General features: G+C 48.0%; 3 protein-coding genes across 3 annotated transcripts in view; 1 reads left to right on the top strand and 2 right to left on the bottom strand.

Moving 5' to 3' along the window:
• Positions 1-9,180, bottom strand: part of ena (ENAH actin regulator enabled) — a 126,083-nt gene extending 116,903 nt beyond the window's left edge. The window contains exon 1 of the mRNA XM_075698922.1: positions 8,928-9,180. Within this exon, the coding sequence (XP_075555037.1) occupies positions 8,928-8,932 (5 nt within the window). The 5' untranslated portion in view covers positions 8,933-9,180. The remainder of the gene's footprint in view (positions 1-8,927) is intronic.
• Positions 9,181-9,690: 510 nt separating this feature from the next.
• Positions 9,691-12,582, top strand: Srp9 (signal recognition particle 9). The gene is made up of 3 exons (XM_075698915.1): positions 9,691-9,916; positions 10,208-10,276; positions 11,341-12,582. The coding sequence occupies exons 1-3, from the start codon at positions 9,845-9,847 to the stop codon at positions 11,434-11,436; spliced, it is 237 nt and encodes a 78-aa protein (XP_075555030.1). The 5' UTR covers positions 9,691-9,844; the 3' UTR covers positions 11,437-12,582.
• Positions 12,038-21,865, bottom strand: part of Atg2 (Autophagy-related 2) — a 118,521-nt gene continuing 108,693 nt past the window's right edge. Inside the window, exons 42-44 of the mRNA XM_075698916.1 lie at positions 20,899-21,045; positions 20,020-20,299; positions 12,038-17,533 (exon numbers count right to left, since the gene is read on the bottom strand). Coding sequence (XP_075555031.1) covers positions 17,523-17,533; positions 20,020-20,299; positions 20,899-21,045 — 438 coding nt within the window. The 3' untranslated portion in view covers positions 12,038-17,522. The remainder of the gene's footprint in view (positions 17,534-20,019; positions 20,300-20,898; positions 21,046-21,865) is intronic.

Below are 21,865 nucleotides of genomic sequence, written 5' to 3'. Positions count from 1 at the left end.
CGCGAGCTCCCGCCGATCACGCAACTGTGACGCCCGACTTTCTCCCAACGCGGTTCTCCTTCCTCCGCGACCTTACAGCTGTACGAACAAGCGGGAGGGCATACGCGTGCCGACTGAAGAAGGCGAACGGAGACGAGGGGGTCAGGGCGCGGCAGCACCAATCCTTCCCTTCCACCCCCCCCCTCCCCCTCTAACCCCGGCTCCCAACCCCGTGTTCCGTCCGCCTTGTTCTCGGGTGGTATTTCAGATGGGCCAGCTGGCCTGACGTGTTGACTGGAAAACTATGTATGCGAGAATACATTTATTTGCACTGGGCTCTCCCCGGTCAACCGGGAGTATCTATTTATTCATTTTACAATATACCTCGATTGCCCCCGCTCGGTCGTGCTTTACGCGGGAGGGGTGGGCGAGTGGGTAAAGAGGAAGCTGGCGGGGAGAAAAAACAAAACGATTGATCGGGAAAACTAACGTTAGTGGGCGAAGAAGCGTTCAAACGGAATCGTGAAAGACACAGACGTTTGCGCGCACATACGAAGCCAGAACTTAAGTGACCAGGACTTAAATTCTGCAAGAACGAAATGCGAGAATCGTGACATTCAAAGAAAAAAAAATTTTTGTCACTACAAACCTCGCAAACAAAAGAAAAAAAAATCGAGGTTTCCCGCCGCGAAATCAAGTAAGCAAAGGAAAAAAAAAGTGGGGTGGGCTGGAGCAGAGACAATGGGGAAGACGATTCACGGAGTTCACGTCGTCTCCCGAACAACGCGGGTATAAAAACGAGAGACGTCGCCGCATACATTTTTGGGACGGCTCTGATCAACAACAACGGCGTTCCTTAGCGTATACCGCTTCACGGATACCGAAGAACGGTATACGTTAGCTGCGTTAACATTCTCTTTCCGATCTTCCTTTTCTTTTTCTTTTTTTTTTTGCATTCCGAACCAATCGAAAGCGAGCGCGCCAAGGCTGTGGGCCGAACCCGCGACCTCCTCGTATAGGCACCAGAATTCGCCCTGCCTACGCAGACACGCTAATCTGTATGCAGATCGCAAAGTATACGAACACGTATAGGCGTAGGTATACGCCAATCACCATGAACTACATACACTCGAAGAACAAAAAAAAAAAAAAAATCATGAAATAAATGAATAACCGCGGAGGCAACAACGGACTAACCATGCGGATCAGTCTGCCAAGAGAATTAACGTATACTAAGACGTTTATGCCCATCAGATCAGTTACGTGGCATAAGGTGAACGTGAAACGCTCGGGCACCGAAAAACGCGCCTTCCCACGCTATCGCTCCGATCTATTTCTTTCTTTTTTTTTTTTTTTTGCTTTCCCATAGAGCTTTTGCGAGTGGACCGGAAGAGCACAGCGGGAGACGATCGCTCTCCGCGCGGCCATATATACCTTGGAGACGCACCGGCTGGTTCCTGGCGGTCTATATACCAGCGACAAATGCAGATGCCCTCTCGGCAACGCAACCACGTGCCTCCTATGCAGAGTGAGACCGCTCGAACGCCACACGACACGCAGAGACAAGAAAAAAAAAAGGGGGGGGGGCGGACGCCGAACGCAGTATGTCGCCGCAGCCTGGGCATGAAGCCAGGGACATATACAGGGTACTCCAAGGACAAGAGAAGAAAAAAGAAGCTGCAATGATAACAAGAAAAACACACGCTAAAGGGAAGGGGGGGGGGGGAAGGACTTAAAGACCCGCACGCCAGCCAACTGCGCGCTATGCAAAACGACGGCCAATGCCAGCTAAGACGGCGCCGGCTGACCTGCATGCTATACACTCTACGGGGAGGCTTTGCGCATCCGTATACACATATATCGTTCGGGAAACAATGCGACACGGTGCCGGTCGAATTAGCGCGCAGACGGCCACGGGGGTGGGGAGGAGGAGTTTTTCGGTATACATGTACACATTCCACGTCCACTTAGTCGCGCACTTGCTTGTTTCGCGTGGGCGTCTTTTTTTTTCCGGGACACGTGAATTGGGATTGGGGACGGAAGTAAAAACATCGTCCTGGACGGACAAAGCCGTTACGGTACGGACGCTCGCGGAATTTCGGCCTCGATACCGCACTTCCAAGCATGCAGGCTGATCGCCGCGCGTTCTGCCCTTGCGCGCGCGCGCGGGTGTAGCTGATGCGCGGTTTTAATTGTGCATCTTCCTCGTTCTTGTGTATAAGCCATTCAACCGTCTCGTCGCATATCCAGGCGGATTCGAGTGACGTCACGACGGCGCCGCAGGAGGAAACCTCGCGACCCTGTTACATAAAAACCGCTTCGCTTACGCCCATAGCTTTGAAACACGAGGAAGCCAACTATACACGTAGGACGCTCTCTTACAGGTATACTTGAAACACGCGACGCGCGATCATGACAAGCCTCCGCAGTCGTGGCACAAGTATATGCGGACACACGCGCACTGACCAACGATGCAAGGGAAATGGGACTTGTACTTTGCGTCCTACACAATAATAATTGTAATGACGATGTGACGGGGTACGGACGTAATGTGCCACCGTCCCTACACGCACGCATTACGGAGGGTAAAAGGGCTAGCGGAGCGGAGGCTGCGGCGTTCACGGACCGGCCTGGTTACGACACAGCAAGTTCTGCAGTTCTCGTCGCTTCCGCAGAGCTATAACCACGCGTGCGACCAACGATGTAACGCAGTAGCACGACGGTGATTACAGCGGCGAAGGAGATTCGGGGGGAGGGGGGAGGCCGGTGAGCGGTATTATCGGATCGCTGCGCAGAACAGTTTCGGAAACACTGCGGTCCATGTTTATATATATATGCAATCATCGTCATACTATTTCATATCCGCTGCAAGACGATGGCCCCTCTCTGCACTGCCTTGCAAGCGACTCCTTCGAATGCCAGCGAATTCCTCACCGCAAAACGTATATACTCGTCCGCCACAAGCGACTATATAAGCATTTCACCTTTCTCTGCGCACGTTCTATGCGCTAGTCTACTAGACCGCCGGTTCAACACCCATCACGGGGCTATACCGAACTACGTTTCTTCCTCTACGTACGAAACAATTTAACATATTCATGGATGTACAAAGAACCCTGAAGTTGTCTCTTTATTTTTATGAGGGGGCGACATCTTGTGCCAAGTAGAAACAGTACGATAGCTGCGCCAGACGACACGAAAACTGCACGCAATAAACTTTCACGGCGGTAGCTATCACACGCTCGTCTCAGACATTTCGGTGCAACAAGCAAGTACATAGTCAGTATTATCCTACGCAGTTTTCAAAGCTACGGCTGGCCCCATCGGAGGCGCAGTTCGAGCTCGCTGTCGCGTACAATGCAACAATTTTTCGCTGCCCTAAGTGATGAGGGTGTTTGTCATCCGCCGGTACAAACAGGCCACCTTTCAGGGTGCGAAACCTCGTCACTTGGCGGCTGGTAACCGCCATGTCATTGTTCTGTGGACCACCGGTTGCCAACACCCGTTCTATGCGACGCATCACGTGACCCGCTGTACGAATCTCGCCTCTCGACCTCAACTATACAGCGTTTACGAACCTCTTGAAGGCGGCGCCGCAAGACGACGAAGACAGAAGGCAGGAACACAGAGGAAGCGCCGTCCCGTGTGGTTCCTGCCTTCTGTCTTCGTCGTCTTGCGCCGCCCCTTTCAGTTATGTTCAACCAGCACCAACTCGCCCAAATGTCGATCCTTCTACAGCGTTCGTGAACCACGTACCACACGCAACACACACACACATATACCTTTCGCGAGAGCTCCCAGCTGCAGGCCTGAACGCGCTGAGCACGAACCGCCGGAGCGCGCCGCCATTCCTCCGGCGAGGCACGACGGAGGCGTAGGACACCTCTCCGTACTCGTCCTCCTCGAGACAATACGGTCGCCGTTCGTCCAGACGATACTGCCGCATCTTCCGCGTTCACACTTTCCGCACGACAATAACCACGAGCAAAAGAAAAAAAAAAAGAAACAGAAAAGTAAACGACGCTTCGCTCACACGAGATCACCACCCACACGTCGGGACGCGGAAAATTCGCACGCAAGAACGCGAAGGCCTGAAAAAAACAGAAACCGTCGCAAATGCGGTTTCAAGCTCAATGTACGAGCAACAGATTGTTTCCCGCAGTGTCCAGGTCGGATAAAGAAAAAAAACTAAATAATGAAACCAGAGAAAAAGATACGGACATATTAACGAAAGACGGGCGAGGTGGCGGAAACGAATAAGGGGGTGTAATTACGGTGGCGTGGCGTGAAAGAAGCGACGAGTGATTACGAGCGACCGCAAAACAATAACAAAAGACTGGATGAAAGAAAAAAAAAATGGCATGGCGCGGTGTATAAGCACGTAATCACGGCTGCCGCGTCGCCTACTGCACTAATCGGCGGTTTAACGCGCGGACGATAAGAAGCGATTTCTACACGCAGAGGTGAGAGGGCGCAATTAATAATTCATAAGTTCTTATCAATGAAACGTCGCGGGGAATGTTGTTACAGGTGTCTAGTGACGTCAGTCAGAGAGCCGGTGGAGAGGGGGAGCTGGTGCACAGCAGATAAATGCTACAGAGACGCTATCGCATGATCAGCGTGGCGCGAGGAATCTTTTTCGTCGGTAACCTCACCTCGGAGCCCTTACGAATAATTTCGGCACTGTTTTTTCTTTCCGCGCGTGCGCGCCTGTACAACACCCCGGATGCGGGACAGCTGCAATAACGCCGATGTGCGTCAACACAGTACACGACTTCCCCAAACCCACCGCGATAAAACGAGACTGCGCAGTATCGCATATACGTAGGCACATATCTGTGCAGATGACGCCATCGGATGCGCGCGCAACAGAGGGGGGGCTTTAACACCAACGAGAGCGCACTTTTAATTGCAGGCTTGTGGCGATAACCTTTACACGATAACCCTCATCATCTCCGGCTGAGGCTCGTGGGCCCCCATCTCACCCCCGGCTGCTGCCTGCGCCGTTGTCTCGCGTCAACGCCGGAAATTTGCAACCTGTGTCACTTGGGAAGCCCCACAGGCCGGTGGGAGAGAGAGGCAGAACCATCTCATTAAAAAGACAATATAACGACAAGCGCTGAATCAGTTCACGTTGATAAAGTATTCTTTCGAAACTGTTTGTGCGCAGTAACAGGTTGAGTACTAGAAGAGAGAAAAAAAGGTCAAACTTCTGTTTTATTTTAGATTTCGCGCCGTAACCCTATAGCGCCGGTGCGTTAATGCGACGTATATATATATATATATATATATATATATATATATATATATATATATACTGGCCGCTGTGGCTAAATATATTTATCAAGCGTAGTAGGCTCCGTCTTTGGGTCATTTAAAATACAGTGTATATTTGCCAACAAAATTCATGACGTCACAGTTGCGTCTACGAAATTTGGCAGACTCAACTGTGTTTGACGTCTACGTAGTGTGACTAATTAACAATGTTTTAATAATTAACCCTTAAAGTAATTACCGCACATACTGCAATTATCGGTCCTGATATTGTTTCGGCCTTTCTCGCAGTCTGATAAGATTTAACATAAAAAGCCTAGTCATTTATTACTTTGTAAAAGGAAGGCATGCGCTGTGCATGAAATGCGATACGAATTTTGCTTGCGCGCTGCAACTATTAAAAAAAGTCAGAGGAATAATTTAGTCAAATCCGAAGACCTGGTTGAGCAACTTTGGCGGTTGAATAGTACAACCTCTACCTCGCGCATACGGCAACGTAAACACATAGCGCACTACATATACATAAATATACAAGGACGGTCACGGCGACGCCAAAAATTCTCCGGGAATGTCCATCAATCTGCTATTACAATGGAGAAATATTATCTAGGCCCGTCAAACTTAAAGCCGCGGCGATATGGTACGGGAAACTTGCCTTATCGCAAACCCGTACTTTGCGATAAGAGTGGCTTTTCTTAAGTATCGTAGAAACGCCAATTCACTACTAAAAATAAAAAAAAAATTATATTATGGGGTTTTACGTGCCAAAACCACTATCTGATTATGAGGCACGCCGTAGTGGAGGACTCCGGAAATTTCGACCACCTGGGGTTCTTTAACGTGCACCTAAATCTAAGTACACAGGTGTGCAATTCACTATAGTACACCTCAACATTTTTTTTTCTCTCTCTCTTTAGTGACGCGTTAATTTCGACCACCTGGAGTTCCAAGCTCTAGTTTTCTTATTTTTTTTTTTTAATTCTAACCCGCGGTCTCGTGCTCAACACCGGAACGCCTGTTGCCACTCGGCTACTGGGGCTGAGTTCCTCTTACAAATCGAAAAAGATAAGGAGGTGGGGGGGGGGGGGGGGGGTGACACAGTATAATTCTGCGAGGAAGGATCCGACAAAATATTACGGCACAACCCAGTTGCAAAAGGGTTTGCGAAAAGCCCCGCGATCATTTCTCCGCGGGCGTCCATCATTCCAACATGACCGCGTACGCGTGACGAAGGTGGTCGCTTTCGCTACGTCCGTCATTTCGCCGCATCCCCCTTCGCTAAAGCGGTGACACTATTGCGCACGCGCGAACAAAGGCGATGATGGTGGGGGGGGGGGGGGCACGATATATCGTGCCGCGTCGTAATCGCTCAACCCCCCCCCCCCCCCTTACGCAGGGGGAGCACACACACACAAAACAACGCACTCTCGACTCACGCCAGTCAGTCACAAGTGGGTGCGCATGCCCAAAGAAAACAAATGTTGGACGAAGAAAAAGCACACTGGCCACGTCACGCCCCAGATACACCTGCTCAGTGGCCTACTTAAAAAAAGCATGAGTCGACTTTGCGGGGGAAAAAGAAGAGGGGGGGGGGGGGGGCAGGCGGATGTGAAAGTGAAAAGATCGCGTGCGCCCAGATGAAACGACAAACGGTCAACGCTTTCAAAAAAGAAAAAAAAAAGTGTCCAACGAAGAGGACCAACGTTACCTAGCTGGGACTCGGCCACACGAACGAAATGACGAATTAAATTAAGAAATCGACGCAGAGAGCCGGCGATAAAATGCATCACAGAAGAAACGAATCGATGAAAAGGGGGTGGAATTGAAAAGAAACAGACGACACTTTCGAGGGGTGAAAAGATGGGCGGGGTCGATGTAGTATGCCGGCTGGTGATTGCAGCTACTCGATTTTTTTTTTTTTTTTTCCCCTCTAGAGAAAGGTCGGTCTCCCGTTTTGCTGGAGTGCTCTGGACGAGCCGATGAGTCGCCTCGATCGCATCCCGGATTAGTCAATCGACTTCGCCGGTCCGAATGACGTCACGCCTGAGCTGGACGTCACACGAATGATCGAACGAGAACGACAAAACATTAAAAGGCAGCGCACGTGCGCGGCCGCTCTGCTGGTATTACGCCGGGTAGCACTTCTCTTTTCGAGGAAAGCAACGGTGCTTTCTAAAGAGACAACGAAAAGGAAAGCTCTGAAACTTTCACAAGTCACTGTAACAGCCAGCGAAAAATCTTGTTCGGAGCACGCGAAACCATTCCGTTTGAGTACTTGAGGAGTGCGTCATGAGACAAGAATCGCCGTACCCCATAGATAGCAGACGCATTCATTAGGTGGTCCTGCATTTCTCTGACAAAGGACGAGTGCGCATACTCGAATCATATGTAACCACACGTGCATGACGTACAGGTGATCTTGTAGCGAGTTTGATTTTCGTCCGTTTTCGTTTAGGCGCGTTCCACTTGCTGTGTATGCACACTTGCATTGTGTCATCACTAAAGCTTCATTTGAAAGACAGCGCTTCCGTAGCCTCTTCTTGACGCCTGTCCGTTCGTCGCGCTGCTACACGAAGAACGTAAATGAATTCGCTCGGCTCTCTTCTAGGAGCAGCTGTTGCGCCTGCCTGCCTTCGCGAGACATTCGTGTGGCATACGCGCTTCCGCGGTGACGCGGTGTCACTTACTGCTTAAGCTAACCAACGCTATATTACAACGCTTACGACTTGCTGACCTATACACCGCACCGAATCAAACGTTTTCGTTGAAATTAACAGTTGCGTTCTTTCGAACGACATGGCATGGTATTACGTAGGCCGTTCGAGCCGGGCAATGACTGCCAAAACAGCTTAAGCCAGACACGCCAATGCAAGAAGGCCGAGCTGGCGGGTTCGCGAAACAGACGCCGCCAGGAAAACAATAGACGGAGCACAGGGAGCAACGGAGGATGGCCTGTCAGCTAGGTCAAACGAGGGCTTCGGAAACTGCGAGCAGGTCCGGCGCCGGGGGCAACCCGCTAGCTAGCGAGCTGTCAAAAGAGGCAGCGAAACAACTCCGCTTGCCGAGCGTGGCAGTTCAATAACCCGCTACCTCGAGAAGACAATAAACGCAGGTAAAAAGTAAAAGAAAGTAGCAGTCCGGCGATGTTCAGATTCACGCGTTGCTCGGAGGGCTCACCATAAGGCAAAACAAAACTGAAAAAAAAAAAAAATATCGGTCGAAATTTTTCGGACGTCTGCAACAAGACGAGAAAACTGTCCCTGCACTGTTTCATAAATAGGGTGTAAACAGGAAGGTGTGCGAGACGCTTTCTTCGACGGAGCACAAGCGGCAGGCAAGCTAGCTGCGCTTTAATGTCGCGCGTCGACGGTGAATGACCACACGCGCGAGTTGTCGGAGCATCATCCTTTCCTGTGTTCCAACGAACGCTCCGGACATGACAGAAACAGCGACCGCAGCAGCGTTGGACGTCAAACCGGCGACCCAGGCTCTTACAGAAAAGCCGCACGGACGACGTCGTCGCACGAAAGCGTGCGATAGCAGGCGACGACGCGGCGTGCAAGCCGGGGTCGACGGCTTCACAGACCGTGATGCGAGGCGGAAACCGCCTGGGCGACTGAGCGAGAGAACGGCGTCCTCAGAACCGCGTAACACACAACATACAAAATGTTTACCTCATGTTTCCGTTTTCTCCGTTCCGTGCGGCCGCACTGGCGTCGCCGATGGGTCATTTAAGCGTCCAGCGTCCTGCCGGGGGGTAAATCCGAACGGTCACTTCTCGGGGGTCACTCCGGTACGCGCACAAATTTTTTTTCTTCCCGAATCCTTCGGCGGATCGCCACCGCCGCTCACCGCTCGCACAAAACTTCAAGAGTCGCTCGCCGCCATGTTGATAACAACAACTGAGGCACGCCGGGTAATCTTGCTTTCTGTTATTCTTTTGTTTGCTTTTATCACGGCAGAGCCCTTTTGATGTCGAAGTTACATAACTTCCTGCATGGACACTTCAACAAGTGAGTAAAACGCATAACTTAAAATTAAGCATCTTACGATGGACGCGGTACCTATCATAACAAAAACAAATAACTTTTCGCATTACCTATAAAAAAGAAATTTAGTTTTTTGTATATATTATTTCTACTAGATGGCGCGCCAACCTCTAAAGTGTCAAAATGGTGTGCGCATAAAGGTTGTCGTTTGAAGCCGAACTGCAGAGCTAACAGTTTTGCATACTTCGCTTGGTGACACACGGGAAAACACTGGCCGATCGAACTTCGTGCTTGTCTGTGACGTTTTACCATAGCAAAGATTTGCGTAACAAAAACCTTGCGCAAGAAAATCGCGTTGAGTCGCGTGGTTGAACGCCAAGCGGCCTAATTTTTGAGACTTAAAAGGCACGGAATACTTCACACCGCAAATACCAGGCGGAGCCACTTTCTTCGCCGTCGCCATGATGCTTTGGCAACGTCACGCAGCCTGCGGTTGATGTGTGTGTGTGTCGTGTGCGAAAGGAAGACGACGGCGGTGCCAAAAAAGTTGTCAATCTCGAAGTTCGGATGCCCGCTTAAGTCAAGACTCTAGCGTCGCGATCATGACTTTCATCACGTCGTGGGAGGAATTCTCGAAAGCCGCCGAGAGGCTCTATCTCGCCGATCCAATGAAGGTGAGAAGGAAAGAAGTAAATGTCCGCAAGCCGGCACATGCGGCATGGTCGGTGTGCGTCTTGCAAATTGCTGGCTTTCGCAGATTATCAACGATCCGACTACGAAATGCCCTTTCCAGAGCACGAGAAAGTTCGCTTTGCACGTCCTGCGCGCCTTAATTGGCGCAAGCGAATCTTGCATGCTCTCGCTCCAGATGGTGTAGTACGTCCTAAATCGGCATTCCAGAGTGCGGAACAATTTGTGTACACGTGTTACAACTGTAGTTACGATTATTTCTTCTTCCTCTGCAGGTTAGGTTCACTGTAAAATACAGGCACTGCGATGGCAAGCTCCAAGTCAAAGTAACAGACAATCAAGTGGTACGTAAAGCGGTCGACGGTCGCGTTTTGAATCGTTGCCAGCGCTCTCCCAAGTCGTGGGCGCCAGTATTGAATGTCCTAAACCTGCTTATCCTATGTAACATGTTTGGGAAATCGGCAGGTCTATGAAATGTCCGTAATTTGGTGCCGCTGCCAAAGGTATGCAACCGTAACGCAGCGAAAGCAGAATTTCATTGCGTCAAATAGTTGACGTCACCATACTTTTGAACTTGCACCTAGCTCACGTGCAATGTCCGCACTTGTGCTGCTCGATGTGAGAGGTAGTACGCTATGAAAGTGTATAGCAAGCTTGTAATGTGCATCTCGATATTGTGAAACTCTCAGATCTTCGCGCTCGCTTGAGACATGAATGTATTATATACCTCTGTGCACTGTTAGCCTGCTTCCCCTCATTCAAAACAAGTGCTCTAGAAGGAAGTGTTGTCAGCCATCGTTGTGGGCAACTTCATGAGGTCGCCTTTGCTTCACAAAGTGAGGTAAAGTTGGAAGTTGCTATACAATTTGTGGATGAGAGAGCTCAGCAATGTTCGCCCCAACCACATGAAAAAAGTTAGGTGGTCAATTTGCGACGTCGTTTATCTGCAGCTGGTCAAGTGCATATATCTGCTTCTTGTGAACAAGCCGGGCAGTATTTACTAAACTTTCTTCCGACGTAAAAGTTTTGAAATATGTCCACATTTACGTGTAGCTAAAGTGGTATGAAGCTTTGATGCAGCATGTTTTGCTGCTGAAACCTCCTGCTGAACACTTGATTTCATGAAACGTGCAACTCGCTGTGTCAAAGCTTTGAGGCACCTGTATCAGACAAATGGGAACACGTTTACGTAGTTCCATGCACAGGAAATAACGAAATGCGCTCTCAGTCAAGCTCATTGAGTTCGCCAGCAAGTGTTGACATTTCAGGCGAGGGCTTTTGGAAACGCAATAACTTCACCGGATGAGCTTGGGCAAAGTCGAGTTTCATGAGGTCGTTTGGTTGTGATCAATTCCCACTGGTCACAATATGACAAGGCTACTAATAGAAGTCTTTTTTTTCCCCACAGTGCCTTCAATATCTGACAGAACATTCTCAAGACGTCAAGAGGATAGAAAAACTAACCAACCTTCTGATGAGGCATATGGCATCGAAGGAACGATGACTGCGCGGCCTTCGCCCATGCTTTGCGCGCCTTGTACATTCTTCATACCTACGGACTGTCGTTTCCAGGAGACCTAGTTAAGTCTTTTGTGGACGTGGCTGTGGCGCTTGTTACGGGGTGATGGCAGTTCTTCACTCAACTCTCTACACTGAATACCGTTTTTGATTTGAGCACGAGTGGTTTGTGCTCGTTCAGTCTTTTAAGTGAGCAACGTGTGAAACCACTGTAAATAGCGCTTGTCCAGTTGCACCGTTCATGGAAGAACTGTTGATGAGTACGGTGTGTGGCTGCTTTCTATCAAAGGTCCTTCATGGGCCAAATGCCTTGCTCGAATCGAGCACTTTCAGGTTTGCTTGGAAGGCTGTTGACATGTCCGGGCCAGAGATGATGGAATTTACTGGCCAGAAAAGCCAGAAGAAACGGTCATGAAAGAGATGAATTCGGCACCAGCGGAGCTTGGCTGACCTTGTGTGCTGTAGGTTGTGCATAGCAAGCATCTTCAATGCAATGCAATGCTTCCAGTCAAGCACATCAGGAATTGTTGAGGAAGCAAACGTAACTAGGCAGCCAAAAGACCAGAGGAAACAGTTTTTGTAAACCATGGATGCTGCTGCAGCAGCGAAGTTTGTCACAACTTGCATGCAGTGACCTGTACGATTAGCTTGTTTACAAGTTTTGCAAAAAACTCGTGGGGGAAGAAGGCCTTGCTTGAAGAAGGCCACGACAAGATTACTCAGGTGATTACACAGGCTCTTGGCGTGTCCCTAGAGCGAAGGTGACAGCTTGCGAAAAGGGCAGATGCGGAGGTCTTGTGCAACATGCAGACCGCAAGGTGGGGAAGTGTGCTAAGGCTTCTGGGATATATTGTCACTTGTTCAAAGAAAACTCTCCGATTGAATGACGCATGGCTGACGACAGGTGTGGATGTGCTCTTATGCGTTTGCCTGAAGTTGTTAACCCAGGCGAGTTGTTTCTATATGCAATCTCTGCAGCTCTATTAAGGATCAAACGCTTTAAAGAAATGTGTTTCCGGTGCACTTTCCTCACTCTTTTTCATTTGTTGCACAAAATTTCGTGCTGCCCAAATCGGTTTCGTGTCGCTGACGTCGCTCGTTTTAACTGAATAAAACAGTGTATGAAGCCTCACGTGGCAGGGTGTCGTTTCGTCGCTTCATCTTGTGTGAAACTCGCACAATACTGGCTGGAAATGTTGAAAAGCCTTTATTTTCTTGTTCGAAAACACTTTTTTTTTTTACACAGGCTGGTAAGCACAAGGTTTGGTGCATGACATTTTGAAAAATCGGCTCAACATCTCAGTTGTTCCGACAAGCAACCCCCACCACACACTCTCGTACCACTCATTTCATGTTGTACAAAACGCGCGATACATAGATAAATGTAGCCTCCTTCCAAAGTGTAACTGCAGCCAAACTTCATTCCTACTTGAGCCGGCAACAGGTTGTTCACCGAAACTCGCAAAATACAAAGCTCACACTCCTCGTCCCCCCGTTCTTATGTCCAGAAAGATTTCAAAGTTGTGAAATTACATAGCGGATGCACGTCACCCATTTAGAGAGAGCAATCGTGTGACAAACTCCCACTAGCACCTCGTCTACCAATGGCATTCCCAACAGGTTTAGAATTAATGTTTTTGTCCAAGCTCTTAAAGATATAGACACAATTTTGTTGTCTATACTTATGTGTTTTGTTGCGTCTATATATGAAGCACAACAATTTTGTTGTGCTTCATATATAGACGCAACAAAACACAACACTAATGAAAACAAACACTAATGAAGCACAACAATGGTGTTGTGCTTCATTAGTTACAGTACGAAGCTCTGGTTTGAGAATGCAGCAAGGTTCATTACACCATCTTTTGACACGACCAGTTCAAAATACATGCCAAGCACAGCGCAGTGTAAGGCTTGCAAAGTAGGGTTCCTCGTTTGGCAGTGCTACATGACCACATTCTAATTTCTGCAGTGTAACCAGAGTCTCGCTTTGAAAGGAAAGCACTCCTGCATTTGGCGTACATTTAAATGCATCACATGTAAAGAGATACGATTGATTCGTTGAGCACATCCGAGAAATTCATATCTTATACCAGAATTGTGGATTTCAAAAGCGAGACCTCTTTTGTGACAGTACCACTTTACGACTTATTCAGTAGGGAGTTTTACATTTTCGTACTCGAAGTTAGCAGACGCAAACCACCGGGATAACGAAAGGAGTACAAAAGAAAATGCAAGCAGGGTGTGGTGCTTTGCATACAGAAAACCTAAAACTCCCTAGTGGCTCCCCTGGTGAGGAAAGGCTACCAGGTTGCAGATTACTATTTCTTTGTGGATCTTGTGTTGCAGTGCTTTCTAAGGCAAAAATCTGTCCGTTTTCAAATAAGGCAAGACAACAGGCGGTTGTGATGCCGAGCATGAATCTACATTTCAGCAACATTGGAACAATTTTTTTTCTGGCCGTGAGGGCTGAAGTAGACACATGGCACCACTGCTCAAAGGAGAATGAATTTCCTTCGCACTTTCTAACAAAAAAAAAAAAGATGAAATAAAGGGTGTTTAGTTGCTAGTATGTGTGCAATTTGAAAACAGATGTATTATACATAAGTCAGCATAGGTGTTTACTCCTAAATTTACCAGAGGGAGCTATGGTGCTGCCATCGCTAAACTACCATGCAAAGAGCCATGGTTGATGGTACATGAATTTGTCCAATCTGCAACTGTGGTTCCAGACGTTCTTGCGGCTTTATTTATTGCACTCTTATCTCTGAATTTCCTAGCAATAATATTCTAAGCCTATTGAGGCAAGTTGTTTTCTGCACGGATGCATAATCACAGGTTGTATCCAAATTGCACCCCACTATGGTGGCTCCCTTGGAGTGACTGTAGCTAATCTCAAAGGTGATGCTTCTATGTACTGCAGAAGCAAGAATACTGCAGGAGCATGCGTCATTGCCAGTGTGTTTTGAACATCGCCCATAGCCAATTGTTGCATCCATAGCACAATACTTCATTGATCAACTTGCAAGTCACAAGGGCGTCTGATTCCAGAAAGACGACCTTCAGGCAAATCCACATACTGGTGGCCGAGCTACAATGCTTGCAGCTCCCAGAGATATTGTTGTCGAAGTTCCCCCTTGTAATTTTCAAAGGGAACCGAGCAATAAGCACTAATAATTTATACAGTTTAGTCGGGTTTTAGCACATGTGGGCTTGTTGCACGTTTTATGCACATCTCGAAAATAAAATGGCATCTTCGCCTCCTGCTGCTTGTCATCTGCTGGTCAACAACTTGCCTCAAGGATGACTGGCCATTTTTAATGGCACAAGAGCATCGTTGGCCAAAGAGCGCCACAACTGCGTTTGTGGTGTCGCGTGAATCTGCGATGGCTCGCAGTTGGGTCGGAAAACAACTCGCCTTGTCTCACGCTCAAGACAAACTTCAGAAAGGAATGGCCATCAACCGGGCGACGTAAATGGTGTGCGACGTTCATACAGAAATTCTACAGAAACCAGTTTTCCGTGCTGGACGAATCTTGAGTTGTCACTGGACTGCACCGTGGATGCACAGCTGGAAAACAAAGGTTTGCCTGCCACAAGAAGCATCTGTTGCTGACAAGCCTTACAGCAGCAACATTCTGAATATAGCTTTTCGTGCCAGCTTTATTTGCCACTCGGATAGCGTTAGGATGAAAACTGCTAGTAATTACGGGTTCACTTGTAGTTTCTTGTAGGAGTGAAACGACTTAAATTGCACTGTGGCTACCATCTATGTAAGATGGCAAAAAGCACAAACAAATTCGCTGAATAACAAAATGTGGTCCAAGAATAGCGCATTTCAGAAAGGTTCCACCGAAGAACCTTCAGCACCGAAGTAAAAAATTGCACACCTACACCAAGCTCGGCGATCCTGCAGGGGCTACATGGCAGAACACTAAAGCAACATATCGCTTTAAATGCGATATATTTATACCATACAATGCATTTTTTGTATTTAAATATGGCAGCACATTGTTGCTTCTCCGTGGTTAAGGATTTCTACCATTCACGTGCACAGCACCCAACGAGAAACAAAAAAAGAAAGTTCGATGGCTAGAATTATTGCCCGAATTCTAGTTTCCAGCCATACACTACAATTTTTACATGTCTCACAGGCGTTCTTTGGAGAATGCAGAAAGCCCAGTAGTTGAACGCAGTGCAAAACAAAATGGCACCATGTGTAATGTCTGCTCAATTGCACATCGATTTCCGTATCGCTGTACTGCAACAGCACATGCCGATTAGTTCATCCGTAGACAATAATTGAGGCAACAAAATTGTTGCAAATCGCATACTGAGCTTACTATAAATGAGGGACATGCATTATAGTGTTATGCATAACACATTTCATTGAATGTCTAAGCAGTATCATAACCTTGCCATAACGAAGCTGAAGGGGGAAGCCACAATTACTTTATATCCATTTAAAATAAATTTATGCATCATTGAAATGAAATTCTAAACACATGGGCTGCTAAAGGTATCTTGAAGTGGAATTATGATTACTTGGTCATATCCATCATTTCGTTACAAGGTTAGACTGTAGATGTGCATTCGAAAATATGAATGACCAGCCAGACTTTGGCAACAGTGGCATAGAAAACTCCCGTTCTAACTGAAGGTTAACAGCGTAACCAAAGAAGGATGAGGCAACCTTGTGATAGGTTCACAATTTCATAGCTTTTATTTACAATCCAGCCAACAGTAGGTGTAAAAAAAAAGTCATGCTCAGAGTAAAAGAAAAAAAGGGAGTCCATGTGTAAAGACTTCTGCTTGTTTATGCACGTGCAGAATTTCTTGCGTGTGTGTCTTTATAAATAAATGGCAGTAGGTTATTCAAGGAACTTTGAAGTGGCTCTCACTAGTGCTGTTAGGTTATCAGGCTTCATCAAGCACTCGGCCATGACTGTCGGAACTATGCACGTCTTTCTTGCTGCTGGTATGCAAGTTTGCTGTGGAACTTTAGGTTCATGAAGACTCGAAAACCACTCCAAGGTCCCTTTCAAGTCAAAGAAGTAAACAAAGCTAGCTAAAAAAAAAAACAAAACATACCAACAGCAGTTTCACCAGCTAAACTAACACGAACAGAGATCAAAATAAATGTAAGCTCGCCGGTGCTCTTTTCGAAGACCAGTGTCGACTGCTAGAATCAAACAATCTTGCACAACTTGTCAACTGACACACCAGGTGGGGTTGCCACGCATCAAGTCTGCCTCTTGCCACACAACATCAATGGTGACCCACTTGCCTTCTGTTCTGGCAGGAGTTCCTTTGCACAGGCGTCCGCTCGAGGCATGCGACCACATGCTGCCATCGCAATGATCAAATCGCCCATGCAAAGGTGACCGTGCGAAAGGACCAGTACTAGAACAGATGGCAAACCAGCACTGCGAGTCAACTAGCTTCACTTGCTGCCTCATAAATTGCACGCAACCTTAACGGCATAACGATGACCAAGGGCATTGTAAAATGATGCCCACAGGCATCAGAGGCATCGTTAGGTTCATCAGTGTATCGTGGAGCTAATAGCGAGTGTGGTGCGATGTCGCTGGCACTCGAGCGACTGACGCTGTGTTGCCAATCGTCAAAAGAGATCGGCTCAGAGCACAGACCCTAGAATTCCTTGCTGCCACTTGCCTTTACATTCCCAGTATACAATTGAGCACAAGGAACAAAAAAAAAAAAGACTCAATGTTGCACATGCTTGTGAAAAAAAAAAAAACCAATGCAAAAGTAAGACACACGAACATATTCACATGCAACAAAAAGTAAATCAAAGCTTTGGACACACGTATTCTGAGCATGGCTTTCATTTCTGTTTCATAACTGCAGACTTCCCGTATGCACAAGAAAAGAAGCCTGCACAGACGGCGCGTTAAAAACAATTGAAACGTTATATTAAAAAACTAGCAGCGGGGGGAGGCTCCAATATCAAAAGGCGACGACCGACGAGGAAGGCAGAATGTATTTACAGGCTCCTCGTGTCGCCGAGCGAATACGCCGGCCTAACGCCACCATCTTCGGCCGCAACGTCTATCTTGATGCTGTGGAGTAAACAGAAGCATACGAGGAACGCTGTAGTCCAATGGCGTGCATCGATAACATTTGTATCGCAGGGTTTCCGACACGCATCGACACTTTCAAAAGCCCTTTGGGCATCTATGACTGTGTGTGCCAAGTTCTTGCTCCTAAATCTAGAAGACTAAAGAAAAATTTGACGAGAAATGCATTGCATCTACCGAGTAGATTACACGTGTCATGAGAAATCTGGAACTGTGCTTGAATCTTAATCCAGCAGTAAATGAAGATAAAAGTTTGGGTGGTTGTTGGCAGCGCTGGTTGGTTATATATGCTAATTGTGCATCAAGTTGGGAAGGCATCACATACTGTGATGTGTTTATGGAGTGCCCATTGTTTGAAACAAGATTTGTTCCTGCATCTGAACTATATTTCTTCAACTGAGGTGCGAGGTCTACATTTGTTTAGGTAATAAAACCATACTCATAAATTTGAAATATAACGCTCCACTGTTATCTCCTTCGAATGATTCTAATACAGCCAAACCTCATTAATACGTACCTGATTAACATGTAATTGCGGTTTAAACGTAATTGCGAAGATTCCCCCACCTAGCCCCCTTGAACCCTATGTATTGGCTGACCGCTTAAGCTGTAATTGCTCAGTGCCCACCAAACAGTTAGTGCGTACTATTTTCTTTCTTGTTCTACACGCACAGGCACAAAATTGGCAAAATCTCATGTGTGCAGACGTTCCGATTTTCTAGCTGCGACACCCGGACGACAGCCGCCAGCAATAGTGACATTTAAACATGGCCACCATTTCTTGCTCATATAGCTGTTGCCAATTGCAGCACACAAAAGCATGGCCTTCGAGATTGGCTTCCGGTAACGCGAAGAAGCTGCCGGTAGGGATGCGAATTTGCTGTTGCTGTTGAACCCAATCCAATCTAAGTAGTAATCGCGCAGAAGCAAATTTTTTAAAATGCTTATGCATTTCTATGCTGACCCAATGAGAAAAATTTCTCTCCATCCGTCTGTCCCGTAAGACTACCGCTTTCAAGATAAAGCCCACAGCAGCGAGTGACTGTACTAAACTGTACCATCACACAGCCTGTTGCTTCAACACGATGACGCGGCGAGAACACAGTGCTCGCGAAGCTCTCGGCACAAGCCACACCCTGCCTCTTTCGCAGGTCGCTTTCAAAATGTGGGCCTGCGCGTCTCTCTTCAGCGCGCAGCGGCGGAAACGCAGCGCGCGGAGCTATTAGCAGTCGGCACTTTCTGTCCGCATCGCAGATCGTTTTCAAGATGCGGTCCGTACGGCCGTGCCATATACGGAGGCGCCGCCAGTGCACATTTGCTGACGCATGATAATGATTTGACACGGATGGATAAGGCGCTAATGTGCGATAACGGCTTATAGTGATTGGAACGGCATCAGCGCACTGGCTGCTGCCACATGCAATTCTTTGCTCGCATTATTAATGCACCTTGCGCCGCCGTGCGCACCAGTTCGTGTCGCCGTAGCGCTGTCATTTGTTTGTACTGGCCGGATCAAGTTTCATAACATTGATAACGACAGTGGGTTGTGTGGAGATGAGCAACTGGCACAATGCTTATGCATACTTAGAGAAGTTCCTGCGTGAATTTTTTTCTTCTTTATTCCGCCAATGTGTTTGCAGTTGTGGTGTTGTCGCGGTGCTCAACGGTCTGTGCTGCGGCATGTCGTGTTTATGTTATCGAGAAGTCAACATTGTTAGATTTGTGGAGTTCTCGGATAGGGACACTGTTGCCACTGTTCTACTTTGCCCATCTTCATGTATAAGTGATGACAAGGACAATGTGGAAGTGGACGAGGGCCTTTCATTATGCGACGCGGCACATGCTTTGAGCGTCATGCGAGCTTTCGCAGAGAAGCGGGGCCTCGTGGACAAACTTGCTCACGGCCTTACCGAGTTCAAAGATGTTGCAGCAAGGCCACCACGGCAGCAAGTGAAGATCGCCGATTTTTTGCCGCCTAACTACAAATAAAGCCTGTCTGAGTGTGTGTGTTTGAGAGCATCGCGACGTAGTTCTTTTCCAGCCGGTAAGCAGCTTCTAAATTGGCATTGGCGGTTAATTCGTACATCGGTTAGTGCATACCTAAATGCTATTCCCGCCAGACTATGTATTAACAAGGTTTGACTGTAACATGAGGAATCTGCACAATTCTTGGTGGACAGAATTCATAATCCTTAAGCTTTCCACGTCTTCCCAGACTGTCTTGCCGAAAATTCCTCGATGCATTGGTGGAAGGAAGAAAATATGCTGTTTCGTAATGCACTTTGTTATAGTACCCATAATAGTTACTAAGTCCAGGTTCACCAGTTCTCGTAAGCCACATGGCCTCCACACACAGGTTGTATTGCAAATCAATGAACATCTGTTGCCTCTGCATCACGATAGTCCTTTTGTGGTCCACGTTGCGTGTGCAGAAGTGCTAAACAGGCTCTCTTCAAGTTGGAACTCACCTGCAGCTAGGGCTGAAGCAGACGCCGTGGCAGTGGCTCCTGTCGGCTTGGGCGGCAGGCGCTGCCGCCACTTCTGAATGTCCTCGCGCCGCGCGTCAGGCTGAATCTGGTTGCGCACGCCACCGAGCACTGTCGAAGTCGCCTCAGTGGCAACGATGATACCGGCAGCCATGGTGGGCGGGATCTGACGAAGCAGCCCCCCGACGGCCCCGCTGACTCCCTTCTGGCGGTGCTCCTGTGAAGCCGCCTTCACCAACGTGCGTGCCGTGTCTCCCAGTCCCTGCAGGATAGGACGCAAGGAGAATGGGAGGAGAGAGAAGGCATCAGATCGGCACGATGGACAGGGGCAGGTATCTTTGCGGTAGGTAGCGTGCATCATCACAACTTGCTACCCTCGCCGAGTCCGGCTTTCGCCACACCCAGGCCAGATGGAAAACGTTGGCCAATGTTTGCATCCACCCGTTTAGTGCTCACCTGTCTAACGTAATCAGCGTCAAGTCTGTCAACATAAACCGCACTGGTCTGGCTCGCTCTACCTGGTGAGGAATCATGACCGAGACCTCATGGCAGAGTGCTTACATTAATGGCAACACACCTGCAATAGTTAGTGCCAATTGCGCAGCTTTCGTGAACTCACACTATGAGCGAGGTCCGGAGAAGAACGCCTCTCGCAACAGAGCAACTACGTACAGCAGGTGTCGAGACAACAGCAGGTGCCACGTTTCGACCTTTAATATGCCATAAAGGCCGAAATGCAAGAAAGTGCTTGCCACAGGGCTGCTGTCATGGGTTGTTCCAGAATGGGCGACAATTTTACTTTGACCATTTTTTCCAGTGCCTACAGAGAGGGGACGACGAAAAATGGTGGTGATCGCTCACCTCTGTAACCACTTGGTAGGCATTGTTGACCCCTTCTCGGATGTCAACCGGCAGGTTGTTGGGGACGGTACGGTGTCGCCGGTTGTGAGACTCCACAAGCATGCTGGGGCCCGGCGACAGCATGTCGTACGCCAGCTCGGCAACACCCTGCGAAGGTCATGCAAGTCGCAAGTCACAGAGGGGCACCGACAGAGCTGCCCTGGTTCCGAACTCAAGGACCACGTGTCACTGAGCTGATTGGCCTTGCATACTACCCTTTGTCACACAGCACCCGCCAATGACCTTTTAATCCTGGGCGGGCCATTTGCCAAAGTACCAGATTTGAAAAGTCGTTATTGTGTAACTCGATGAGTGCTCTCAAGGCATAAGTACAGTTGCTGCTTGTTGTGCTCTTCCATCCTCATATTTTTCTTTAACTTGTGAAAGCAAGAGTTCTCCACATATGTCTGAAAGAAACTTTCTGGAGCAGAAATATCTGTTTCAGAGCAGTCGGAAGTGGGCAAAAGTTCATACTAGAGCAACCACAAGCAGTGAAGTGCACCATATTCATTCAAATAAAAGGCAAGGTTTATTCCCAGAATCACACCCGGCCTAAAAGGAGAGACTGATAGATTCAGTTACTATTTTAATATGGTAGCAGCAGTGCCACATATCTGCCAATCCAGATCTTAGACGGCAGCATAAATTATAGCAATAAGCCTTGGCAGGTGATGATGCGGTACCATATTTTTGCACATATACTCGCACAGGGAATTTTTTAGATTTAAAGGCAGGGTGCAGATTATACGCAAATTTTGCCTCGAGGTGTGGCTTCACAGAAGCACGAGTTTCGCCTTATGGTGTAGCTCCACAGCAGCATGGCAAATGCTGCCTTAAACTTATACGAGCTTCTCGGCAAGCTTCGCTGTTGAAGAAAAATTAAGTCCTGGTCCAGGGATCAAACCCGGGACCAACGCCTTTCGAGGCA

The sequence above is a fragment of the Dermacentor variabilis genome, chromosome 7 (genome assembly GCF_050947875.1).
Source record: "Dermacentor variabilis isolate Ectoservices chromosome 7, ASM5094787v1, whole genome shotgun sequence".
Taxonomy (NCBI): Eukaryota; Metazoa; Arthropoda; class Arachnida; order Ixodida; family Ixodidae; genus Dermacentor; species Dermacentor variabilis.
Note: the sequence above shows the minus strand (reverse complement) of the source record. Positions and strands in the feature narration are given on the sequence as shown.

Bases quoted from the DNA above. Each gene is read 5' to 3' on its own strand.
- Srp9 (XM_075698915.1), top strand. From the start codon at position 9,845: ATGACTTTCATCACGTCGTGGGAGGAATTCTCGAAAGCCGCCGAGAGG. The intron at 9,917-10,207 runs GTGAGAAGGAAA...CTTCCTCTGCAG, and splicing joins ATCTCGCCGATCCAATGAAG to GTTAGGTTCACTGTAAAATA. The intron at 10,277-11,340 runs GTACGTAAAGCG...TTTTCCCCACAG, and splicing joins AAGTAACAGACAATCAAGTG to TGCCTTCAATATCTGACAGA.